The sequence below is a fragment of the Oncorhynchus tshawytscha genome, linkage group LG05, assembly GCF_018296145.1.
Source record: "Oncorhynchus tshawytscha isolate Ot180627B linkage group LG05, Otsh_v2.0, whole genome shotgun sequence".
In the NCBI taxonomy this organism is placed as follows: domain Eukaryota; kingdom Metazoa; phylum Chordata; class Actinopteri; order Salmoniformes; family Salmonidae; genus Oncorhynchus; species Oncorhynchus tshawytscha.
In genome coordinates this window covers 63146201-63173201 of record NC_056433.1, presented here as the reverse complement: position 1 = coordinate 63173201, position 27001 = coordinate 63146201, and the positions used below count along the sequence as shown (strand labels likewise).

At 41.1% G+C, this 27001-nt stretch overlaps 2 protein-coding genes across 3 annotated transcripts in view; one reads left to right on the top strand and one right to left on the bottom strand.

The window, feature by feature from the left end:
* Positions 1-68: 68 nt before the first annotated feature.
* LOC112251087 (transmembrane emp24 domain-containing protein 5) lies at positions 69-15336 on the bottom strand. Of its 2 annotated transcripts, none has more exons than XM_024421772.2 (4): positions 14601-15336; positions 9856-9953; positions 9579-9762; positions 69-2387 (listed from the first exon to the last, which is right to left on the bottom strand). In XM_024421772.2, exons 1-4 carry the CDS (start codon positions 14793-14795, stop codon positions 2169-2171), a joined length of 696 nt encoding a protein of 231 aa, XP_024277540.1. In that variant the 5' UTR covers positions 14796-15336; the 3' UTR covers positions 69-2168. The 2 variants fall into 2 exon arrangements, with proteins under 2 accessions (XP_024277540.1, XP_024277541.1); XM_024421773.2 differs by having other exon boundaries at positions 14619-15315.
* A 1109-nt stretch (positions 15337-16445) lies between these two features.
* LOC112251587 (SUN domain-containing ossification factor) overlaps positions 16446-27001 on the top strand; it is an 83622-nt gene continuing 73066 nt past the window's right edge. The window contains exon 1 of the mRNA XM_042322712.1: positions 16446-17067. Within this exon, the coding sequence (XP_042178646.1) occupies positions 17015-17067 (53 nt within the window). The 5' untranslated portion in view covers positions 16446-17014. The remainder of the gene's footprint in view (positions 17068-27001) is intronic.

The following is a 27001-nucleotide window of genomic DNA, read 5'->3' as shown; positions in this document are numbered from 1 at the left end:
TTTTGTTCATTAGAGGCCATCATTGTCTTGTGCAGAAAGGAACAAAAAAGGTTGGAGAAGAGCATCAATGACATTCTATAAATTAAAAATATTCATTTTATTGATTAATCTCCCATGGTGATGCTTGCCTGAGCATCAGCTAAAATACTTTGACACAAAATGGTGGGCAGAGACAGACAGTGGCAATACAACCCATTGTAATTGGCTTAGAGAAGCTGTAACTGAGACGGAGGGGGCTCATAATGGCACAATGCAAGATCCTTTGAACATCACTTTGTTATTGTATAGTAAGTTACTCTCCCATTGTAAAAGTGGAGAAAGAGTGGATACTGCTGCACTGTATTATTGCTTATTTAATATCTCAAAGCAGGGATAGGTTGAAAGCCATAAGGGTTTACTACAAAGCAGGTTCAATGAATTATCTAGCTGACATTTAGATATGCCCATTTCAAGCATATATACGTTTAGCATTCTTAAATGAACCAGAAAACCAATAACTATCTGATTATTTATCAAAGTTACCTGGCTATTTCATTGAGCATGCTTTGTAGTATACCCTTCAGTCCGAGAGGTGAAAAAAGTCACGTTGTTTTGCATGAGCAGTTTGTTGTCCAGCCACAAGATGGCGGTGGTGTGTTACTCATCAACACAGCAGCGCATTGCGTATTTATAGAAAAACTATTTTGTGACATAGCAGTTAAAGAGAGAAATCAGACAAAAATTTGTCAGCAGCTCCAAAATGTTGGCACATATCTCAGTGCATCAATCACATCTGTATGTTTGTCCAAGTGCGTATATAACAGAGCTACAAACCAATAAAATAAAGCCCAATAACAGTCAATTAGTTGATTTCCCAACCACTCCCACCTCCTTCAGTCACCCGCAACCCTTTTCCCACAACCTTCCCTGCCTCTTTTACCCCCCAGGTGCAGCGTGTGATTGCTGTGATGACACAGCTGTGTGTTAGATAGCATTCTATTTCTGTCACAAGAGAAAAAGAAAGCGAAAGGGGCAGGGCAGGTTCCATTTCGCTTCTGCCTGTATGACTGAAACCCGACTCTCCTGTCAGCACTAAGTCTGACAGACCATCAGGACAGAGTTATAGGAGGATGAAAAGGAGGGAGTAGAAGAGAACAGCCGTGATTTAGAGAGTTACATATGGAACCATTCCCCTACTCCACTTCTCCAGTCGCTGGAACTGGCAGACAGCAGCGGTTTCAATGAAGAAGTGTGTGGGTTTGAGTGTGTGTGGGTTTGAGTGTGTGTGGGTTTGAGTGTGTGTGGGTTTGAGTGTGTGTGGGTTTGAGTGTGTGTGGGTTTGAGTGTGTGTTTTTGAAAGAGAGTGAGAGGGTGAAAGGCCGTATCAATAACCTACTCTACAATAAAGTGTTTCGCAACATGACTCATCAACAGGTCTCATCAACAGGTCACAACATGACTCATCAACAGGTCACATCAACAGGTCTCATCAACAGGTCTCATCAACAGGTCTCATCAACAGGTCACAACATGACTCATCAACAGGTCACAACATGACTCATCAACAGGTCTCATCAACAGGTCACAACATGACTCATCAACAGGTCTCATCAACAGGTCACAACATGACTCATCAACAGGTCTCATCAACAGGTCACAACATGACTCATCAACAGGTCTCATCAACAGGTCACAACATGACTCATCAACAGGTCTCATCAACAGGTCACAACATGACTCATCAACAGGTCACATACTGGAAGACCTCGAAAGACGTGACACAGAGACAGGACAGTCACAAACCTCAGTGTCTGGAAGAAAAAGTTTAGAGGTCACATTAACATATTAAATTAGAAATACTTGTTCATTTACGCTCACTTTTAAACACCAATAACTGAAGGTCTGGCTGGTGTTTCACCCGCCACTGATTATTAGATAGAGCAGATACAAACACAGACCCTCTGACCAACAGCAGCTAGACAGAGGAGAACAGAGCAGAGGAAGAGACTGGACAGGTATGGCATTTGTGTCTGTAAGGATGTGTGATGTAACGTATGAGTGTGTGAGTGTTGTACATAAAAATCTGATGAGTTACAATCTCATCTTCACCAACAGTCCTGCTCGCTATTGGCTGGCAGGTGTAGACAGAGCTGTCCGTCTCTCCCTGGCCCTTCCCAGTGGGCGGGGTGTTACGTGCGCGCGTGTCTCTTGTCCTCAAACAGGGCACGGATGAGGTAGACCTGCAATCCCGTCACCAGCATCATCACCAGCATGTTGGTCATGGACCACATGTTGACCCGGTCGTAGTTGGACTCCTGGAGGTTGCGATCGCGAGCCTCGAACGCTTTGAGCACAGTCTGTATTTGAAGGCTCTTCCCCAGCCGGGCTTTAACACTGTTGATGGTGTCCTGGAGAGCAGAGAGAGATAGTAGTTTGGGTTATTGTAATAGTCATAGAACCATCCTGGAACTAATATTAAGCAATATACTGAGTAGAGAAAGTAGACTGGACTTCAGGACCAAGCAGATTATAGATGTTACCTAGAGAGGTCCTAAGGGACCAAGGCAACAGGACAGGGTGGAGAAGTGGTGGGGGCATGTAAACAAGGCTGATAAGTCAGTGAGTCCTCTCAAGGGGCCACAGCTGTACTTTACACTTCCTGCCTCTAACTGTGTCTGTGTACTGATACTGGGGATGGGGGGGGGGTTTGGAAGAAAGATCAAACCATTCTGCTCTCAGGTACGTGTGTGTTGTTGTGACATTGATGGCTGTGGTGCTCAGTCTCTCTGACCTTCTGCTGTTGTGTTGGCAGCGTGTGTGAGCTGGGTCAAAGTGACACCACCTTTGTGGTTGTGTACTCTAAAATGACGTGTAGTAATTCCAGGCATCTCTACCTCAGAGTAGTGTTGTCACGATACCAGAACTTTGACACCAATACCAGGTTTAGTATCACGATACTCGATACTGTCACAATTCTCGATACCAAAATTATATCAAAACAATACCAAGGGAAAAGAAGAAGGCCTATTTGCCAATGTCACAGAATGGCACTTGGATCTTCTGAGTTCAATATCATTACATTTTAAATTTTACATTAAAAACATCTATACATTAATGAATCAATTAGACAATCAATCAACTACATAACATCATAATGGTAATCATTTATTTTGTGGCGAAATCTGCTCTAGCCTTCACCGTGCGCTGCCACTTTAAGAGCGCATGAGCAGTAAGGAAGAGGGAGATAAAGAGAGCTCGTTCAGCTCTTTGGGGAGGGGCTCTTGGGTGGCGCGACAGTTTGATTGTGTGTGCTGTGCTGCAGAAGTTTTGTTTGTTTTCAGCGTGTGTAGTTTATAGAGTATATAACTCAATCATCGGTGTAATCGCTCTAGGTCGTGGTTGTTTTCGTTTGGGACCGCGCCCGTTATGGATCGCATGGATTAGTAGCAACATTATTGCGAAGCTTTAACATACAAACCAACAAACCATCGGACAGTCAGACAGTACACCTGCACGCCTGAAGACCACAGCTAAGATCTCTTATCTTTTTTCTTTCTCTTCCCTCTCATTCCAGTGCTTTACCCTGCAACAGACTCTCTATTTTTCAAATGCACTTCCCATTGAAGTTCATTAGAGCTGGACTATTATTTCCCTGCCAGAAGTGTTTGGAGGGACATTTTAGTAGGTTGCTTGCAAGTTGTATATTATGTGTATATTATACACATAATAAGTATATTATGTGAACTGTATTGAGGTGGGGTGTACTAATGACATGTGGCCGTGAAGACTGTGGACATTTTTAAGGCCTTTGTTGTGTCGATGAACACCCCCACCATTCATACCCTCTGCACTCATCCACTAGAAAATAATACAGATTATTGCAAATCCTATGTTGATGACTGGGTTACAGTTTTTGTATGAAGTTGCTGTGAATTGCTCTGCCATTATTAGTATTAGTATTATTGTATGAGGTATTCTTGTTTGGCCCCTGTGTTGTGATGTGGGTTTTATATGGTGTGTATTCTCTTTTCTCTCCACTGGCTATCTGGTAAACAGGCTACCCTCTAGGCAGTCTCTTCTGCTGATGTGCATGGTGTCTGGTAGTGGTACTCTCTCTATTCTACTCTTTTCCTTTCGGCATGGTTAATACCTGCCTGGCGCCCGAACAAAATCTTTCTTTACCCTTCTAATAAATACCGTTTTGTATGGTCTATTAATAAACTGGATTAATCAAGATGTGGCCTCCCACTCTCCCACTTAAAGATGAGAGGCCTGTAATTTTCATCATAGGGCTGGAACTATGACAGACAAAATGAGAAGAAAGAAAAATCCTTAATACTTATTTTCCACCATAATTTGCAAATAAATTCATTAAAAATGGTCAATGGGTGATTTTCTGGATTTTTTTCTCATTTTGTCTGTCATAGTTGAAGTGTACCTATGATAAATTACAGGCCTCCATCTTTTAAGTGGGAGAACTTGCACAATTGGTGGCTGACTAAATACTGCTGAAACATGAGGTGATGACGATGGATTAATGGCACGACAATAGGCCTCAGGATCTCGTCACGGTATCTCGGTGATTTCAAATTACCATCAATAAAATGCAATTGTGTTCGTTGTCCTTAGCTTGCCTGCCCATACAATAACCCCACCACCACCATGGGTCAATCTGTTCACAATGTTGACATCAGCAAACTGCTCACCCACATGATGCCATACACAATGTCTGCCATCTGCCCGGTACAGTTGAAACTGGGATTCATCCTTGAAGAGCACACTTCTGCCAGTGGCCACCCAAGGTAAGCATTTGCACACTTAAGTTAGTTACGACGCTGAACTAGTCAGGACAAGACCCTGGTGAGGACAATGAGCACACAGATGAGCTTACCTGACACGGTTTCTGACAGTTTGCGCAGAAATTATTTGGTTGTGTAAACCCACAGACGATCCCGCAGTTGAAGAAGCCAGATGTGGAGATCCTGGGCTGGTGTGGTTACACATGGTCTGCGGTTGTGAGGCCGGTTGGACATGCCTCCAAATTCTTTAAAACGATGTTGAAGGCGGCTTATGGTAGAGAAATGAACATTCAATTCTCTGGTAACAGCTCTAGTGGACAATCCTGGAGTCAGCATGCCAATTGCACACTCCCTCAAAACTTGAGACATCTGTTGCATTGTGTTGTGTGACAAAACTTCACATTTCAGAGTGGACTTTTATTGTCCCTGGCACAAGGTGCACCTGTGTAATGATCATGCTCTTTAATCAGCTTCTTGATATGCCACACCGATCAGGTGGATGGATTATCTTGGCAAAGGGGAAATGCTAAACAAATTTGTGAGTATGGAAAATGTCTGGGATCTTTTATTTCAGCTCATGAAGCATGGGACCAACACTTTACATGTTGTGTTTATATTTTTGTTCAGTGTAAATCAAATGGCTACAGTGGGACCTTTTTCTTACCTTACAAAAGGAAATTGAACAATATTTTAACACAATGCAATACTCTACCAACAAAAAAGATGTACAATTATAAGTGTATGTATATCCCTTAAGGTCCTTGTGTAATGTGTTATTGTACCCTCTATTCCAACTGTCCTTTGTATATTATTTATGTATACGTGTGTTCCCCGTGTTGTATTATTGTTTAGAAAATGTATTATAAATCACCATCTTGACTGGGAGAGACGTGAGGCGGGGAGATGAAGTGAATGAATAAAGTTTTTGGTGACAATCGGCAAAACAATATTTTGCATTATGGTCACATATTATCACAAAAAAAAGGAACTAGGGTAGTGAATTGATGTTAGCTTGAGCTGTAAGCTAGCAAGGAAAGTTAGCCTACAAAACTGGAAGCTACCGGGATCTTGCATTGTAAAATGTTCTAGCCTGTAATGAACATTGTTTTGATAACGGTTATTAACAGTTTCAACATCTCTACATGCCGTTTTGCATTAAAACTTCTGTGCAGCATAAGTGGTGATGTAGCCCATTCTCCCAGTGAGTACAGTGGTTCCTCAGCTAGCAATGGGTAAGTGGAGCAGGCACGGTTAGGGCTGTGGCAGTCATGACATTTTGTCATCCGGTTAGTGCCGTGCAAAATACTGCTGGTCTCATGATGATTTAACAATAATTAACATAAACAAGTTTAGCATCTCCAGGCCTCCACTAATACAAGCTGCTGATGAGAGCCTTCAGAACATCTACATTCAACTTAATATACACCATCACATCAAATCCATTATTTATTTAAGTCAGGTCTAAAGAAATATGATGATATGACGACAATGTATTTCAGAAGAAAATGTTATCTGGCTATGCTCCATGCCATAGGCTTGTTCATTTAGCTGACAAGATATGCATAAGTCAAGTGCCATTATTTTATATTATATGATTTTATAGTAATAAGAATATAACTGAACTTAGCTGAATAAAATATCAATGATATTTTTCCCATTCCGGAGCGATTGCGCATATGAAGTGACTATGTTGAGCGTATAAGTGCTCATTTGAAACAGGTCCTGTACGCTATATTTAGTTATTTGGCAACTTTAGTTGGTTAATGATACAAATCTCAGAATGTCTTAAAAATCAAAACATATATGAGCTGCATGATGCGACTATAGACTATTGATGATTTGGGAAAGTCGCAGAAAAAGCTTGCGCTGTGTTCCTTGCCTGAGGCGACACAGCTGTTCTCTCATCAAGTGACCATATTTTCACCCATCAAACTATTCTCAATTTAATCTTGTCTTTATTAATACGTAAAATTATTTTCGATTTAGAATGCCCCATTATCTAATAGGCAGGAACAGGCGCAGGGGAAAAAGAAGTCATCTGTATGCACTCGAATAGCTGCCGCGCGCTTTCCAGCCGGTTCGTTTTTCAATGATGCTGGGTAGGCTACTCCGGTTTTATAGCGGAGCATGTGCTTAATATGAGCAGCTGAGAAATAAATAAAGAACACTTTTTTTCACTCCACCCGTTAAGCACTGTTTGAGGAGTATGATCGCTGCGCTACATGTGATATTCCGCCCAAACTCTGTATGCCGTGGGCTCTCCAACCCTGTTCCTTGCAGATACCCAGTGCTTCATTTGTGACACATTTTGGAGTATAGGTTTGGCCAATCACTAAAGACATATTAAATATTTTGTATTATTTTTTAAATGTTTTTCTGCCATGCATAATATTGTATAACAGCACAATCATAATTCTTCAGGCTTGGCTTCATATATAGGCCTAATCCTATGCATATACATAAACTCTAATATGCTGATGGGTGTTTTGAAAGAATCATCTCCTTAGAAAGCACTGCCCATTTCATTGTGTTTGGCTTTGAAACAACATCCACGAAGCCCATGTTTTACACTCAGTGGTTAAACGGACATTACAGCCCTGAGTACCAGGCCATTAGCGACCGAATGGTCGTTAGCAAGTTGTGTACCACCAACACATGTCCAGAGTGCATAAGAAGAGATTACCGTGGCTCAACGGTCATGACTCATGACTGCTGGTGTGGCAGCAATACGGTCACCGCAACCGCCATAGGCACTGTGCTCTCGCGCTGAAAGGGGACATTGGTTGCGACATGATCCTCTCTCAATCAGTAGACGACATGAGAAACATTTGGCAGAAGTACCCAAAGTAAAAAACATTGTAGTACTGAACCTTTGTTTGGGTTCTAGCACTGAGAAAGTACAATATTTCAGTATACTGTGCAACACTGGCCCAGAAAGACAGGACAGACACCGATGTCAACAGGCTTCAGACAAGACCCAGATTCTTCTGCCCTGCTGGTCACACAAACCACTCTACCATTACTAATGGTAATTTCCATGTAAAAGGACCAGTGGCGACCAGTCATTCAGGCAGAGCCCCACCTGTTTTGAGCCACACATTTTTAGCTATTTTGGCATTAATATGTGTCACATATCAGTTTGCAAACAATGTAAAAAAACAACAACGAAAAACATAATTGATTTAATAAAGCTGCATACAAACATGGTCTCTTTGTTGCTGTCTTGAGTAAGGCAGCTCCAAACTACAGGCGTTTTAGCCTAGCCCAGTGCTCCCTGTGGTGGTGGGGCAGCCAGTGGAATATACAAAGTGTATGTCCTCTAGTTGCACCATGATTAGCTCAGTGTCCTGTCACTCGTCGGGGCAGTGCGTCACCTCCAAGCAGTGGCGATTTTAGCTTGTAAATCTTGACGGGGCAACAACAACAAAATCAAGTGGGATGGATGCCAGCAAAGCCACTACACAACACTAAACAATACATTCATTGCACTATACTGGTGACAAACGGTGCACACAAACTGTTAGGGTCTACATAAAGATGTCCCAACAGCAGTCCCAACACTTTACCACTGCTACACCTGGCTTTCAGCGGAGCCTTGTCTGACAGCGAAAAAGTTAATTGAGCAATGATGTCGTGTCCCCATGAGTGACAGAACACTGAGCCAATCCCGGCGCAATGCTCCTATTTTCTGCTGGCTCGCCCCACCACCACAGAAAGCACTGAGCTAGGCTGAAACACCTGCATTTTGGAGCTGGATCACTCAAGAAAACAAAAAAAGAGACCATGTTTGTATGTTTGTATTAACTTACTATATATATATATATTTTTTTTAAATTGTTTGCAAACTTATATGTGACATGTATTAATGTCAAAATAACATGTAAAATAGGCATGCCCCCCAAAAAAAAAAGTATTTATATATCCATAATTATGTATTTCTGTGTAGTACAGATCATGGACCGATGGTGAAATTCCATTACCGGGTGGAAATCCACTTCACTTACTGTAGTTCATATTTTTTCAAACTCAATGTGTCAAGTCATAGTTGACACTCCATTATTTTTGCAGACATCGTTCGATCTTAATTGGGTGCAGATATTTAAGAGTTTTTGGAAAACGTGGACACAAAAAACTGAGGTAGATTATACACAAATTATGTAACCAAACTTTGCATCTGCACAGCTCTTCCAGTTAATGTGTTTTTGTAAAATGTTCAGTGTAAATTCCTAAAAGTAGTCATTGTGCAGAGAGTTGTATGGTTTGTTAAACTCTGTTAAACTTTGAAATCAATGGTTTTTGTTTGGCATATATTTTAAGTAAAAAATGTGAGTCTGTCTAATTCTGTTACCGTGGAATTGCCCTAATCTGACTAACACATGGATTTTTTCCCAATGGCTACCCACAGGGTTTCCTTTTTGACTATAAAGTATCACTTTCCAAGATCTTAAAAGAACATGTGTGAATTCTGTGAAATGTTATGTGCGAAGTCGCACCCCCTCGCATGATGTAATACAGATGCTGCGTGAATAAAACGCACCCTCCATGATGCCATACATCTATAGTGTGTGTAAAAGCAAAGCATGCTTCCAGTCCTAGCTAGGACTACAACTCCATCGTTTTCTAGAAGTTACGCACTTGCACACTCCGTGTCATGGATTTCAAAGCATAGGATTGGTGTAAGCATTGGTTGGAGGGTTTCCACCATTGTAAAATCCATGTGAGAAAGTTTAAGTACACACTTCAGGAGAAGGGTGAAGAATCAGCATGTAGCCTAGATGTAATATAAGCACACCCCCTCACCATGATGTCCTCCAGCTTCATGTCCAACATGTCGGTCCCATGGACGTACTCCTTCCAGTCCTCTGGCTCCTCCCCTTCCTGTTCCATGTTGTCCATGAGAAGCTCGAAGAAGATGATCTTTTCCGACACAGCAGAAAACGAGTTGTCAAAACAAAACATGTAGTCTCCGTCCTCCGTCTCTACACTAATGGAAACACACCGGGAGAGAGCGTGAGAGAGAGCGAGCCCAACTCCATGCGAGTGTGTATTTCACACTTGCGTGGTGTGTGTGTCTTACGTGTATACTCCGTCTGATTTGCGGTGTTCGCTGTACAGAACGTGTCCAGTAGGAGACGACAGGGAGAAGTCGACATCCAGACCTGCTCCGTCCAACACCTGAGGACACACACAGACAAGTGGGACGGGTGAGAGACAGATGAGACAGAATGATAAAAGGAGAGCGAGAGAGAGACACAGAGTCAAAACAAAACTACATCACCTATTGGCTTGCCTCGTCAAATAAAAAGTTAAATAAAAAAATACATTGGGAAACAAGCACAGAGCAAAATGCAGTGCTATGTGGCCCTAAATCGACAGTATACCATGGCAAACGAATTCTTGATGATTTATAATTGATGTTGTTACTGATATTGTTAAATGAATCATTCCATTTCCAAAGTATGCTTTTGTCGGCTTCCCTGAATGAGACATTAGCTCCCCTAAATGCAAGAAAAGTCCAACTTTCATGGGGCTCTCTAAATTATGCTAATTTAACCATGCAGTAGTAATTATGAAAATAAAAGCTCCCAAATGAACACACCAATGTAATCCGTAGGAGAGTTGCAACGATGGGACAAGACTGTAACTACTAATTGGATATCACCAAAAGGGGGTAAAAGTGAAATAAAAAAAAAGAAGAAAGAAATGGTTTCTATTTCGTGTTTATTTTGCACTTTTACCCCCTTTTGGTGATATCCAATTAGTAGTTAGTCTTGTCCCATCGTTACAACTCCCCTACGGACCCAAAAGAGGCGAAGGTCGAGAGACATGCATCCTCCGAAATACGACCCTGCCAAGCTGCACTGCTCACTTAACCCAGAAGCCAGCCGCACACGGTCCAGTTGGCGACCATTGTCAGCTTGCAGGTGCCCAGCCCACCACAAGGAGTTGCTAGATCACGATGGAACAAGGAAGCCCCGGCCGGCCGGCCAAACCCTACCCTCGCCCGGACGACGCTGGTCCAATTGTGCGCCGCCTTATGGGTCTCCCAGTCATGGTCGGGCTATGACACAGCCTGGGATCGAACCCGGGTCTGTAGTGACGCCTCAAGCACTGCAATGCCTTAGACCACTGCGCCACTCATGAGGCCTCAAAACATTTATTTCTATATGATTACACAAACTGTCTTCCTGTCCACGAATGGTACTGTAGAATTCTGTAGGTAAATAGACAGCGGCGCTGTCCACTCAGTAGTGCTGAATTTCGGCCTAAGCTGAGCTCTTTTAAAAGCATTGATTTTCCTTTGTACATCCCAATTTTCACCATTTGTTTGCCATGTGTCCTTTATAGAAATAGCCTTTATTCCAATGCATTAGATTCATCCGTTGATTTAATACCGTTTGCTTTTGTCAGTAAGCTGTGCTCACTGTTTTGTTTTTCCAGGTGCGTGCGGGTATTGGTCTTCTCTGTGCGTCTGTGGCCAGAAGAAGTAGACCATTTATTTAGCTTGATTGTTTTCTATCAATATTTGTTTTCAGCCGATGGTAGACAATATCACTACAACTAGCCTACACAGACACCAATATGCTTCCAATCCATCCAACAAGTATACACAGTGTACAAAACATTGGGGACAGCTCCTAATATTGAGTTGCACCCACTTTTGCCCTCAGAACACCCTCAATTCGTTAGGGAATGGACTCTAAAAGTTGTCAAAAAGCATTCCACAGGGATGCTGGCCCATATGGACTCCAATGCTTCCCACATTTGTGTCAAGTTGGCTGGATGTCCTTTGGGTGGTGGACCATTCTTGAGACACACGGGAAACTTGAGCGTGAAAAACCCAGCAGGGTTGCAGTTTGTGACACACTTAAACCGTTGCGCCTGGCACCTACTACCGTACCCCTTTCAAAATCACTTACATTTTGTCTTGCCAATTCACCATCTAAAAGACACACATACATAATCCATGTCTCAATTGTCTCAAGGCTAAAATAATCTTTCTTTAACCTGTCTTCCCTTCATCTACACTGATTGAAGTGGATTGAACAGGTGACATCAATAAGCATTCACCTGGTCAGTCTGTCATGGAAATCGGACACTCAGTATACGTTAATGACAGCAGGCCTATAGTTGGCTTTTTCGGTCACAACCATTAGATTTTGTATTTGCATAGGCCTACTTTATTTTGGATTTGTGTGCCCATGAGAACTGTTTTCACGGCGAAAGATAATGAAATGTTATGTAGGCATAGTTACACTTAGTGCACTTTCTGAGATCTCCAAGATCCAGGATTCATACAGGTTAAAGTTCTAACTAAATGGTTAAATGCTTAATAATGGCAAATAACACTGTCACAAATGGTCATTCGTGTAAGGAAAGAATGGTAGTGTTTTATGTCACATGATCTGTGAACACTCCAAGCATTCAACTAATGAATTATGGACAACTCATGAACTAGGGTGTACACATGTTTTGATTCATCTCATGTAGGCCTATTATATTGAATGTAGGCTACCTGTTCTGCGTGTATTCATGTGTGTAAAATTGCCTCGACTGAGAGGGTAGGTTACTGCCAGTGGTGTTGGCCTAGTGGAGGGTAAATGCAGTTTACCCACCTTTTTCAGACAAATGCATTGAAAGTATAGGGCGCGTTACTTTTTCACCACAACCGGCAATTAGAGTTTACCCACCTATCTTTTTTAACACTACGTCACTGGCTACCGGTATACCTATTTCAAGTTCATGGTAAAACACATTGTAGACTAGTCTAGTAAATTGACTGTGTGTGTTAGGGTGACCATCCTGTTATTTCACGGGACAGTTTCAGCCCCAATTCAGGTGTCCCGACTTTTCAGGCAACAAATAATGTTAATTTGTCAGCAAGACACATCAATCAATGCAGGCCCAATCAATGGAGGCCTAATCAATGACAATCACTGAATGTCATTAGGCACACTTATTGGTGTTTTGTAACAGATGTCCATTTCCATTCATCAAATGGCACAAGTGTACATGCAGTGTACTGTTGTGATGCTAGAATTATTTTGTGGACGAACATGCACAGGTAGCCTACTTTAAGTGATTTGTTTGACAATCAGATGAAAACCATGACTGGCTGTGTGCATGCCACATTAAAAGGTAATCAATTTTTACCATTAAATGACATCTTTATTATCATTATTATCCCCTTTTAAAAAATTCACCCAAGAGACCACCCCGAATGTCAGTGTAATTCGCACTCAGAAAGAGAGAGAGGTCGAGGAGAGCTGGTGCTGAAAAACAAGCAGAGGTGCTTCACAATGTCCAGTCCAAGAACACGGCCTATTTTCAGTAGTGAAATATGGTTGGATTGAGTCCATTCAAGACAATAAGTGAACAGGCCAGTCCCTGGTGCCTGTTTCTCTATAGTTGCATTACTGGTTTACTATTTCCACAGATCTCTGCCTCCTCTGTTACTCAGGAGCAAAGAATGACAGGGTTTCCTAACTTTAATGTCTAGTTATTTGAGGATTTCCAAACACAGACATTGAGCAGATACCATGAAGTACTTAGAAATTAGTGTCTCCACAAACTAAGGACATTGTCAGTTTTGTTCACACTCCGATGGCAGAGTGGTGGGCTACAGCATGCCACAGAAATAGCTTGTCTATGGTGATAGCATGCTACAGCTAGACTATCCTACTGTGATGGTATGACAATCCGTTATGTCAGAAATGTTAAAATATTTCATAGAAAATAGAGGTTTTACCAGACTTCTGTGTTGAGATTTGTGATTCAGGGCCACAACTCAATTGGAAACATTTTAAACACATCAGCAGAGCACAATCTAGTGCTAGGCCAATGAAATAGGAGTAAGAGGAACCACAGCCTAGGATGGAATGTCATTATTAGAAAGGAACTTATAGCCAGTTCTGGGAAAAACGAGTTTCTAAACTAGTATGATGGCATCATTTCAAAATCATATAGGCCTATAGTAAGTGTTTAATACATTTACAATACATCTCATTTACTCAACCTATTCCACAAGTAGTTCCTAGGTTCTGGATTCAGATACGACCAGTGGTGTAAAGTACTTAAGTAAAAATACTTGAAAGTACTTCTTAAGTAGTTTTTGGGGTATCTGTACTTCACTATTTGTATTTTACTTTAACATTACTACATTCCTGAAGACAATTATGTACTTTTTACTCCATACATTTTCCCTGACATCCAAAAGTACTTGTTACATTTTGAATGCTTAACAGGGCAGGAAAATGGTCTAATTCACAAACTTATCAAGGGAAGAGGTCATCCCTACAGCCTCTGATCTGACGGACTCACTAAATACGTGCTTCGTTTGTAAATGATGTCAGTGTTGGAGCTTGCCCTTGGCTATCCGCAAATGTAAAAAAAAATATATATAATAATTATTAAATGCTGCCGTCTGGTCTGCTTAATATAATGAATGTTTCATTATGTATACTTTTAATACGTAAGTATATTTTAACAATTACATTTACTTTTGATACTTAAGTATATTTAAAACAAAATACTTGTAGACTTTTATTCAAGTAGGATTTTACTGGGTGAATTTCACTTGAGTCATTTTCTATTAAGGTGTCGTTACTTTTACTCGTTTGATAATTGGGTACTTTTTCCACCACTGGATACGACAGCGCTAACCACAATCAATGATGGGATATGCACATAACATGGGACTTCTTGTGAAGTCATGCGAGTAGTTCTAGCAGAGTAGAGACCGTCTCCAAAGCTACCCACATGAGTTATATCAAGTGTGCTCATTTACAATTGTGTGTCACCCTTTCCCCATGTAAAACCAACCATATAAACCCCTGGCACCTGATATTCTATCTCCAGCGACGCGTCCTTCTTCATGGTCTGGAAGAAGCACTCCTTCCGCCCTGCGGGGAGTGTGAATGTGAAGTCGCTGACCAGGCTCTGGGAGAACGCAGCCACCAGGAACTTCTCAGACACCAGCACCGAGATAAGGCACAGTAACATCCGGGCCACGTCCATGGTCTCCCGCTGCCTTCAACTCTTGATTTTGACTCCGTAAAGAGACAAGCTCTCGATAAGTGCTAGTTCAGTTCGTCAAAACGTAATTTATGATGACCAGCTCACCGTTCGATGGCAATCACTATATGAGGACCCTGCCTTTTCAGAATGGAAATCGTTTTCGCTCAACGAGTTTTGATGTTTTAGATTTCAACCCAGCATTTAGAATGTGAGGATCTGAGCCACAGTGCCTCACATTCTAAATGCTGGGTTAATCTCAAACCTTTTCTTATTCAATTGAATGTATTTATTGGTGCATAAAATATATTTGGGACACATTCTGCGTGTATTATGTTACATTTAACAAAAACGTTTACACAGGCAGATCTCAGAAGACGCACGTATCCGTTGTATGATGGGCAATGTAGTGTTTAAGAACAAAAGACGGCATCCAACGCTGCTCCAAGAGCGCACTCGTCTTGACAACATCAGGACCGTTATAATACCTATTACACCTAGCGGTCAAACATGGAAATGGTTCATTAAAAATAAGTGCTGTTTTGTGTAAATTTACAGTGGCGTGATGTTTTGATAGCCATGTAAATCTCGCTAGGACAAGGTGATTTATCAATATATTTTCCTCTATTAGCTGCTAATGTGGCTATCATAGAGAACTACAAATGCCATGATGATCTGGACAAGAGTGCCAAATCGAGGCAAAGGTAAGAATCTATGGGTTAACTATCTAATGTCAGCTAAATGTAGCAATTCATAAATTAGCTACATTTCTTAAAATGGCCAATTCTGTGAACTGTCTTGTGCAAGTTTTAAATGTACACAATACCAGTGAGCGAAGGTGTCAGCTAGGGATGATGTGCAACACCTTGCAGGGATTTATAGTTTTGCATGTCTACTTTGATGCTAATTACCATTTCAAATCAGAGAGTAAATAGGGCTGAATATATTGATAAAAGTAACTTTGCCCGAGAGAGATTTACATGATTATCAGAACGTCACGCAAGGGTAAGCCTATACAAAACAGTCCTTATTTTAAGTCTTTCTAAAATTCCCTATGGGGAAAAATGAATGGTGGAATAACGATTGGAACCATTTACCTGTTGACCGCTAGGTTTTATGGGTATTATGACATCCCACTGTGGGGTTCTATAGCCTACATGACGAAATAATAATAATAATTATTATTGGCCATTTAAAAGCAGATAATGTTTTGTCAAATGGCAGCCAAGTATAAATTATGTCATCAGAATAAGATCCTCGATATTTATTGGTATGGTGCATCAAGTTCATCACCTTGCACTTTTACCACCCTGTAAAATTCATCATAATTTATTTAATCTGTAGCCTAAACTGCATGCTTTCCCAACGAGTCGTAGTGGTAGGACCACACAACATGTCATCGCGTGACTCAAAATTCACTTGAATATGATGGGTATTATATCAATATGTGTGCATAAAAGCTTTTCCGCTGACATGTCTCGCATTATTAATTTAGTGACACAAAAAATATCACACCGTATTTTGTTTTGTCGACATGTGGACAGGAAAATGTAGGCCTGTCACGATTTTTTAAATCTGATATGTAATGTATGACGCGTTCGCATACTAGTCGGAACTAGAAAACTCCGTAATGTCCGACATGGTATCTGGTTGTAGTTATACATGTACCGTGTTCAACGAATCAGCTATTTCCAAGTTTCCTAGTCCGACTACTATTTGAACACGGCATTACTCGCGTTAAAAAAAAAGTTGGATGGAAACGTTGGTGTCATCCAAAAATTGGTTATTAGTGGGTTGATTGTAGTCTAATCGGGTGGACTATTTCTGGTTTGGATATTTTGCTTATCGTAATGGACACGCGTTCCATGTCAGAACTTCCAACTCAGCTCAAGCAGAGGAAATGGCCCTTAGACGTCACTACTTCTTGGTCGTTACCTGATCCTATTGGTGTACCGCAGTACTGCCCTAATGCTATTGGCCGAGAGGAGAACCTCAGGAAAGCTTAGCAAAATCGAGCAGGGTAACAGCGCAACAGAAGACAGCAAGGAGCGGCGAGGGGATGACTGAATGAAAATTCGCCTAGCTACATCGACTGTAGTTTTAGGAAAGTGCCACCCTCCCTTAAATATTTGCTATTGTATAATCAACAAACGTTATATTTAAAACATATCTTGCTAGTAAAATCCTAAAATAGCGAGGATGTTGGTCCCCGCGGGAAGATAATGAAGCGGTTGCGCGTTTTGTTCGTGTGCCTCATTGTAGCTGTCCTTTGCTGGTAAGCCCTTCTTAAATGCTTTTCATTGTGGTAGTAAAGCTAGCTTTAGACTGTCACGTTACGCCGAACAAATGACAGAACTCGAAAGCAGCATTGGAAGCTGTTATACTGATATTATGACCTTGTCCTTTCTTGGTGAGGGATGCTTTTTTTGTCCCTCGAGACATTTTAAGGTAACGCATATGTTGGCTAGCTCACATCGTCAAGGGGGTGTGACTGGCTAGCTAACGGTAACACAAACAGGTGACGTTGGATAACGCCGTGTTGTTGAAAATCATTGTTGCTTAAAAAGAACACTGACAGATGTTTCTAACTCGATATATATTATTCAATCCTCTCACATGTTAAGCGAAGATAGCTGATGGTCTACCCTACTGGCTAACTAGCACATCTGTTTTCTCAACTGTCGTCCATGGCTTGTCGGGCACACCGATAATACACGTTTCTTCTAGTTGGTTTGACAGTTACTGGACATTATGCTTTCCTTCTAATTATATATATCAGCTAGTTATTTTAGGAGGACATCTACTAGTATTTACTATTTTTCATAGGTGGTCCTGGTGCAGTACTTGACTAACATCTATAAATCAGCTATCTAGCTGTAAAACTTTCTAGCCAGTTGCTTGTCTTGAGTTCTTACCAATGCACAGAGGTAACACTGACAGGTGGTGGATTATCACTGGTCGTGGTCCAGCATTGGTTAACCACTAAGAGCCACTGACGCAGCAGCTAACAATACACAGGACTGGTTACAGGTGAATAGATGGTCAGTAGCATGCCAAGTTTCTCAAGATGGGTAGCTACAGATTGGATGCCAAATAATGTGATATAACCATAGATGTTTGGTGTTCGTTACTGGGCATTACAGAAAACCCTCATACAAACAGCCGCCATAGATTTTAACTAACCTGTTCTTGGCGACGCTTTCTTCATTCTCGTTTCGGGGGAAAATTGTATCTCAAATGTCAGTTTACAGTTGCAGGTGGTTCTATGAAAACCAGTGAAAAGAAAGCTATTAAATTCTTGTTTTGCCCCACATCTAGCATTTCGCAGTGTCTTTGCAGGAACCATTCGTTTGTATGTGGCCATGTGTAGAAATAGATGATAGCACGTCACAGTGCGACCAAAACAAAGACCTACACACATAGGTGGCATGTTTCACTGGATACAAAACATTACATTTATCTTTCTGAATTATCTATAGTTGTTGTAAACCCACATGCAACTGGAAACTGACATTTGAGATACAAGTTTCACTGAATCGAGAACGAAGATAGCATTGACAAGAACAGGTTAGTTTAAAAATCTATGGCAGTGGTTTGTATGGGGCTTTCCTGTAATTCCCAGTAATGGACACCAACATTTTAGTTCTATCACATTATCTGGTGTGCAATCTGTAGCTACCAGATAGGCTGAGTGACTAGCATTAGACAACTAGCTAGGGTTGTCACAATACCAGTATTGCAATACCTGATTTCCCATGGCAAAAAGGAAAATGCAAAGCACACAACTCTTTGGTCCTTTAAAAAACATACTGTATGAACAATATTGTGTGCTAGAGCTCGGAAAATAAACATCTGATTCTGGGTGACATCATAAGGCTGCATGTTTCCAACATTAGGACTGTTTTCCCTCAGGAAATTAAGTCTCTTTATTTTTTTGTTTCATTTCCACGATACCACTGAGTATCGTCATACTGGTGTCGTGATAACCCTAACTATACAGCTTGAAAGAGACTACAGCGGCCTCCCGGGTGGCGCAGTGGAACTGCATCACAGTGCTAGCTGTGCCACCAGAGATTCTGGGTCCGAGCCTCACTGTGAATCTATACTGTGCACATTTTTAGCAGTCCAGCAGTACATTTCTTTACACTATAGAAAGGTCCATTATGGTTTTCTATAATGTAAATATGTGACTGCAGTATGCCTCCTATCAGTAAAGTGTTGATTTGAGTATTAGTGCTGTGAGATTGATTGCATGTAGTTAAATAAATGGCTTTACTGTTCTCAAACATGCCTTAGAATTGTAAACAGACAGACGAGATGTATGTAGGGCTGTGGCGGTCCCGAAATTTCATCAGCTAGTGATTGTCAAGCAAATAACTGTCGGTCTCATGGTAATTGACCCTTAATTAGGAAACACATTTAGCATCTCCTGGCCTACAAGCCAGTTTTAAAAAGTCTAATGAATCCATGTAATATACAGTTGAAGATGGAAGTTTACACTTACCTTTGCTGATCTTTGTCGGAATGCACTCCCAGGACTCCCACTTCCACAAGAAATGTTTGTTTTGTTCGATTACGTCCATATTTATGTCCAAATACCTACGTTTTGTTCGCGTCTAGTACACTATTCCAAAGGCACAATGCGCGAGTGCAAAATCCAGACAAAGTCGAGTTCCATTACAGTTTGTAGAAACATGTCAAACGATGTTTACAATCAATCCTTAGGATCCTTTTATAATAAATCTTCAATAATATTCCAACCCGACATTAGCGTATTCATTACAGAGGAAAAAGAAGGAACGGCGCGCCCGCCTGACCTTGCAGTAAACAACTGATTGGCCACAGCCAAGTCCACTTGTTGAAACAGCTCTTATTCAACACCCTTCCAAAATAGAGGCTTCAAACAACTTTCTAAAGACTGTTGACATCTGCTGGAAGCCTTGGGAAGTGCAATCTGGCCCCATAGACACAGCATATTGGATAGGCAATCACTTAAATGAAACTACGAACCTCAGATTTCCCACTTCCTGGTTGGATTTGTCTCAGGTTTTCGCCTGCCATATGAGTTCTGTTATACTCAGACATCATTCAAACAGTTTTAGAAACTTCAGTCTTTTCTATCCAATACTGCTAATAATATGCATATATTAGCTTCTGGGACGGAGTAGCAGGCTGTTTACTCTGGGCACCTTATTCATACAAGCTACTCAATACTGCCCACTTGTCACCAAGATGTTAACAAGAAATTTGTGGAGTGGTTGAAAAAACGAGTTAATGACTCCAACCTAAGTGTATGTAATCTTCCGACTTCAACTGTAGCCTACACCTTCACAATAAATCCATTATTTATTTTAGACATGTCTAAACCAGCATGATATGAAGAAAATGTGGTCTATTTCAGAAGAAAAGAATAGCATACTTTGAGTTCTTATTTGTCTATGCCAAATGGCTGTGGGCTACACTAGTTCATTTCGCAGACAAGATTTGCTTATAATTCCATGGCATTATTTTATAGTATGAAGAAAACAATTTAACAAAGCTGAATGAAATATAAATATTTTCTTTCCGAACGATTTGTGTCAGTCGGTGTGCACATGCGGCTGTTCTGTGTTGAGCAGTTAACAAAGAAATAGGTACTCCTATATGCTTAATTTAATGTTTAACTATAGTTGTTCTACAAACGTAGGGCTATATGTTTATATTTTTACTAAATATTCCAAACATGGTCTGGGACAGTTGTGGGATGCGATAGATCCCAAGTTAATATAACCACAAGCATCAAAAACCTGATTTAAGCAATGAGCCTGACGCAACAGGTGAGAACGTTTAGCTTAGCCTAATAGTTTATCAGTATTTTATTTCTTCACATTGTAAGCGCAGCAATGTGCACATGGTTGTCGGTTATAAGTGCGAATGTTCCATTAGCGGAAAACACCACTATCAAAATTGACTGCAAATGCAATTATGTATGTAATGCTTTTATTATAAAGGTGCATTTTTATTGTGAAAATTATCTTCCCCAACCTGAAACTCACTCCAGTGTGTATGCATGTTAGCCTGTTCGGCTCTACACCCGTTGTAAAGCAGATTAATGTGCTTGATTTAAAGAAGTTTTTTGGCCACTTTAGTTGTCATACAAACCTTGAGGTGTGCGGCTATGAATCTTATGCTGGGCATTATACACAAGTGATAATATATAATATTGTTACCCATCAGACTATTCTTGATTTTGTCTTGTCTTTACATATATTATTTAGTCTGTGACATTTGATTTAGATTGGACCATTTTCATGTACCTGTATTGAAACGGGGCAGCAGGGAAAAGTACATGTCATCTATTCACTTAAATAGCAAATGGAGGACTTTTTTTTTCTTATGCCTGTGGTTTATTTTCATACCAGCTAGGTAGGCTATACTCCTGTTGTAAATATAATTCATGTGCTTAATTATGAAAGTTGAGAAATAAATATAGTAGGCCTAGTCTATAGAAAGCTGATGGGATCCTATTTTTTTTATTTATTAGCGGCCATCACTGTTTTCTAGTCTTTAGAAATGTTGCACAGCATGATCTGATGGGCTCTCATTAAGTGTTTGATTAGATTTTAAAATACATTTGCATTGATGTCAGTGATTAGAGGGACAATAGAGTGCAGAGTACCAGACAGTTAGCATGTTTGGTATTCTACTAATGACCATCAGCTGCATCAGAGCTTGGAAAAGCCTAATTAAGGTGACTGAATTGGTCATGTGGAATTTGACTGCCATCATGACTCGTGACCGCCGGTGTGGCGAAAATACGGTCACTGCAACAGCCTTAGTTGTATGTATGACTCAGGAGTTAAAAGGCTTTCATAGTTCTGCGCTTGCGTCAAAGTGAGTGAAGTTTGTAACTTGTGGCTCCAATCCCCCCTAAGGTGTGAGGTTAGACTATAAGAAACAGACGTGAAAGGGTATGGCTGTGGGTTTTATCTTGGGAGAATCTCAATTGTGTGCTCTCTGCGTCGTCTCTCCTTGCGACTTTCTTAAAACCCATTGGATGAGAGAGCCAGAGGTCCATCCTCCAATGAGTTGTGAGAAGGTGGAGAGGGTACGCGAGAAGTAGGATATGCAATTTGAGATTCTCTCCTTGTGTATATACTAGAGGTCGATCGATTTCTGATTTTTCAACGCCGATACCGATTATTGGAGGACCAAGTCAGGAACCAATACACGCAGTCAGTCAGGAAAGCAGGAAAGCAAAGGCCAGCTTCTTCAGGCAGAAATTTGCATCCTGTAGCTCTAACTCCAAAAAGTTCTGGGACACTGTGAAGTCCATGGAGAACAAGAGCACCTCCTCCCAGCTGCCCACTGCACTGAGGCTAGGTAACACGGTCACCACCGATAAATCCATGATTATCGAAAACTTCAAGCATTTCTCAACGGCTGGCCATGCATTCCTCCTGGCTACTCCAACCTCGGCCAACAGCTCTGCCCCCACCCCCCCCGCAGCTACTCGCCCAAGCCTCTCCAGGTTCTCCTTTACCCAAATCCAGATAGCAGATGTTCTGAAAGAGCTGCAAAACCTGGACCCGTACAAATCAGCTGGGCTTGACAATCTGGACCCTCTATTTCTGAAACTATCCGCCGCCATTGTCGCAACCCCTGTTACCAGCCTGTTCAACCTCTCTTTCATATCGTCTGAGATCCCCAAGGATTGGAAAGATGCCACAGTCATTCCCCTCTTCAAAGGGGGAGACACCCTGGACCCAAACTGTTAGGCAGGGCAGGATGGATATAGGTCTGTCTAAGGTCTTCGAAAGCCAAGTCAACAAACAGGTCACTGACCATCTCGAATCCCACCGTACCTTCTCCGCTGTCCAATCTGGTTTCTGAGCCGGTCACGGGTGCACCTCAGCCACGCTCAAGGTACTAAACGATATCATAACCGCCATCGATAAAAGACAGTACTGTGCAGCCGTCTTCATCGACCTGGCCAAGGCTTTCGACTCTGTCAATCACCATATTCTTAGCGGCAGACTCAGTAGCCTCGGTTTTTCTGATAACTGCCTTGCCTGGTTCACCAACTACTTTGCAGACAGAGCTCAGTGTGTCAAATCGGAGGGCATGCTGTCCGGTCCTCTGGCAGTCTATGGGGGTGCCACAGGGTTCAATTCTCGGGCCGACTCTTTTCTCTGTATATATCAATCATGTTGCTCTTGCTGCGGGCGATTCCCTGATCCACCTCTACGCAGACGACACCATTCTGTATACTTCTTGCCCTTCCTTGGACACTGTGCTATCTAACCTCCAAATGAGCTTCATTGCCATACAACACTCCTTCCGTGGCCTCCAACTGCTCTTAAATGCTAGTAAAACCAAATGCATGCTTTTCAACCGTTCGCTGCCTGCACCTGCACGCCCGACTTGCATCACCACCCTGGATGGTTCCGACCTAAAATATGTGGACATCTATACCTAAGTACCTAGGTGTCTGGCTAGACTGTAAACTCTCCTTCCAGACTCATATCAAACATCTCCAATCTAAAATCAAATTTAGAGTCGGCTTTCTATTCGCAACAAAGCCTCCTTCACTCACCCCGCCAAACTTACCCTAGTAAAACTGACTATCCTACCGATACTCGACTTCGGAGATGTCATCTACAAAATAGCTTCCAATACTCTACTCAGCAAACTGGATGCAGTTTATCACAGTGCCATCCGTTTTGTTACTAAAGCACCTTATACCACCCACCACTGCGACCTGTATGCTCTAGTCGGCTGGCCCTCGCTACATATTCGTCGCCAGACCCACTGGCTCCAGGTCATCTACAAGTCCATGCTAGGTAAAGCTCCGCCTTATGTCAGTTCACTGGTCACGATGGCAACACCCACCCGTAGCACGCGCTCCAGCAGGTGTATCTCACTGATGATCCCTAAAGCCAACACCTCATTTGGCCGCCTTTCCTTCCAGTTCTCTGCTGCCTGTGACTGGAACGAATTGCAAAAATCGCTGAAGTTGGAGACTTACCTCCCTCACCAACTTCAACCATCTGCTATCTGAGCAGTTAACTGATCGCTGCAGCTGTACATAGTCTATTGGTAAATAGCCCACCCAATTTTACCTACCTCATCCCCATACTGTTTTTATTTATTTACTTTTCTGCTCTTTTACACACCAATATCTCTACCTGTACATGACCATCTGATCATTTATCACTCCAGTGTTAATCTGCAAAATTGTAATTATTCGCCTACCTCCTCATGCCTTTTGCACACAATGTATATACTCTTTTTTTTTTCTACTGTGTTATTGACTTGTTAATTGTTTACTCCATGTGTAACTATGTGTTGTCTGTTCACACTGCTATGCTTTATCTTGGCCAGGGCGCAGTTGCAAATGAGAACTTGTTCTCAACTAGCCTACCTGGTTAAATAAAGGTAAAACAAATCAAATAAAAGCTGATACCGATTAATCGACCAATTCTTCTATCTATATATATATATATATTTATTTATTTATTTGTAATAACGACAATTTCAACAATACTGAATATACACTTTTATTTGAACCTAATATAATAAATAAATAATGAAACATGCTCAATTTGGTTTAAATAATGCAAGAACAGTGTTGAAGGTAAAAGTGCAATATGCCATGTAAAAAAGCTAACATTTAAGTTACTTTCTCAGAACATGAGAACAATATTCCCAGTAAAGAAATATTAGGTTGCAGTTATTATAGGAATTATGACGTATCGACTGTTTCTCTCTATACCATTTGTATTTCGTATACCTTTGACTATTGGATGTTCTTATAGGCACTTTAGTATTGGCAGCCTAATCTCAGGAGTTGACAGGCTTGAAGTCATAAACAGCGCTGTGAATCAAGCATTGGCAAACGCAGTAAAGTTTGAATGAATGCTTACGAGCCTGCTGCTGCCTACCACCGCTCAGTAGACTGCTCTATCAAATATCAAGTCATAGACTTAATTATAATATAATTATCACAGAAATCCGATCCTTTGGTCATTAAAATGGTCAAATCCGGAAACTATCATTTCGAAAACAAAACGTATATTCTTTCAGTGAAATACGGAACCGTTTCGTATTTTATCTAACGGGTGGCAAGTCTAAATATTGCTGTTAAATTGCACAACCTTCAATATTATGTCATTAATTATGTAAAATATTTTGGCAAATTAATTTGCTATGAGCCAGGCAGGCCAAGCTGTTGCATATACCCTGACTCTGCGTGCAATGCAAGAGAAGTGACACAATTTCCCTAGTTAATATTGCCTGCTAACATTCATTTCTTTAAACTAAATATCTAGGTTTAAAAAATGTATACTTTTGTGTATTGATTTAAGAAAGGCAAAAGATGTTTATGGTTAGATACATTCGTGCAACGATTGTGCTTGTTTCGCAAATGCGCCTTTGTTAAATCATCACCCGTTTGGCGAAGTAGGCTGTGATTTGATGATTAAATTAACAGGCCCCGCATTGATTATATGCAACGCAGGACAAGCTAGTTAACCTAGTAATATCATCAACCATTTGTAGCTAACTAGTGATTGTGAAGATTGATAGTTTTTAATAAGAAGTTTAATGCTAGCTAGCAACTTACCCTGGCTCCTTGCTGCACTCGCGTAACAGGTGGTCAGCCTGCCACGCAGTTTCCTCGTGGAATGCAATGTAATCGGCCATAATCGGTTTACCCGATTACCGATTGTTATGCAAACTTGAAATCGGACCCAATTAATCGGCCAAGCCAATTTAATCGGTCGACCTCTAGGAACCTCTAGTCCTGTTCTTGTAGAGTTGAACTTCTACTGTTTTATTTTGGAAATTACAGCCCACACTATTGCTAGAGAGGTGCCTTTACACTGTACTGTCTCAGATTGACTTAGTCTTTCCATCTCTACCTGTCTTCATACCAGCTCAAGCACCTATTGGTAAGAAGAATTGAATCATTTGTATGAAATCATGTGCCATTCCTTTGTCCCATGTATTGTCGTGAGCCTTTCAAGCTTCAGCGGATTAGTTTTAGGCCGTTGAGTTTTAACTGCTGATGTTTTATTTATCATGACATAGCTGACACAGTTTGTTCATTAATAAATAAAACACAGAAATCTGCTGCTGAGTTTTCAGCCAAGTGTGATGACATCTGAGAAGCCTTGCCAATGGCAAACTGAGATTATATAGCTTTAAATGTAATTTATTAAGTTCTGTACCATTTAGTTAGGTTCCTAGATTGAATTTAGTAATAAACTAATTGGTTAGTTGAGCTAGTTTCTTATTCTGTTATCCTGATTCCCACCTAACTTGTCTTTTGAGCCTGTGGTCTATTTTGGTACACAGCTCTGGTCTCTCACATTTACAGTGCATTTTAAGACCCCTGAGTATCCTAATCATGTTATGGAAAAATAATTATTAAATGAGGGGGTATATTAGAATTTTATGGATTTTAATCATCTTTCCAGGTGAGTTTGATGCAAATATTCACCATCTCCCTCCCATACAGTAGGTCATATCCATTAGGCATTATCCATTAGGCATACTCAACCTGACTCATTTATTTACATTCATCTGAATTTCTTCATTTGTTAGTGATTATGGTGTGTTCTGGTAAAGCCTGGGGAGTTTTGAGTTTGTGTGAAATAGGATGTGAGAACGATAGAGGATATGTTTTTATTGTTATATTTGGCTCCACTCTTTCTGTTCTACCATGTCCTACCCAATCCTCTCTGTACTGAATGTCTGTGGCGAGGAGGAGCAGGCATGTCGTTGCCAATGTCAGTCAGCCCAGAGGGAAGTGAAGGGGTTAACTGTTTCCAGCCCTCTGCCCTGGCCTCCCTGCCTGCCTGAACACAGAGACAAGAAGGGAGAGTGCAACATAAAGGCAGCAGTAGGCCTAATGCAGTGTGCACCAACCTTTTCTGAGTCAAGATCACGTTCTAAGTCAAAATGCAAGCCGAGATCTACCTCTACGATGTTTTTTGTTGCATGACTTAAACATGCGTCTATGCAACATTTAACATGTTGAAAACAGTACTGTAGCAATGAGGTTTGTGCAGTATCCTATATGTCCAATACGTTATCACTGCATATTGCAGGGCTAGACATTAACGCTTGCCCTGGACAAGTTGGGGAAAAAATATAATTGTTAGACAAGAATATAGATATGTTATCCAAATGGACTACATTTTTTAAATAATCATGAAAAAATCACA

What these genes read in the sequence shown, in the direction of transcription:
- LOC112251087 (XM_024421772.2), bottom strand. Translation starts at nt 14,795, where the DNA reads ATGGACGTGGCCCGGATGTTACTGTGCCTTATCTCGGTGCTGGTGTCT. An exon ending in AAATCAGACGGAGTATACAC is followed by an intron (nt 9,763 to 9,855) that starts GTAAGACACACA and finishes TGTTTCCATTAG; the next exon opens with TGTAGAGACGGAGGACGGAG. An exon ending in TGAAGCTGGAGGACATCATG is followed by an intron (nt 2,388 to 9,578) that starts GTGAGGGGGTGT and finishes TCTGCTCTCCAG; the next exon opens with GACACCATCAACAGTGTTAA.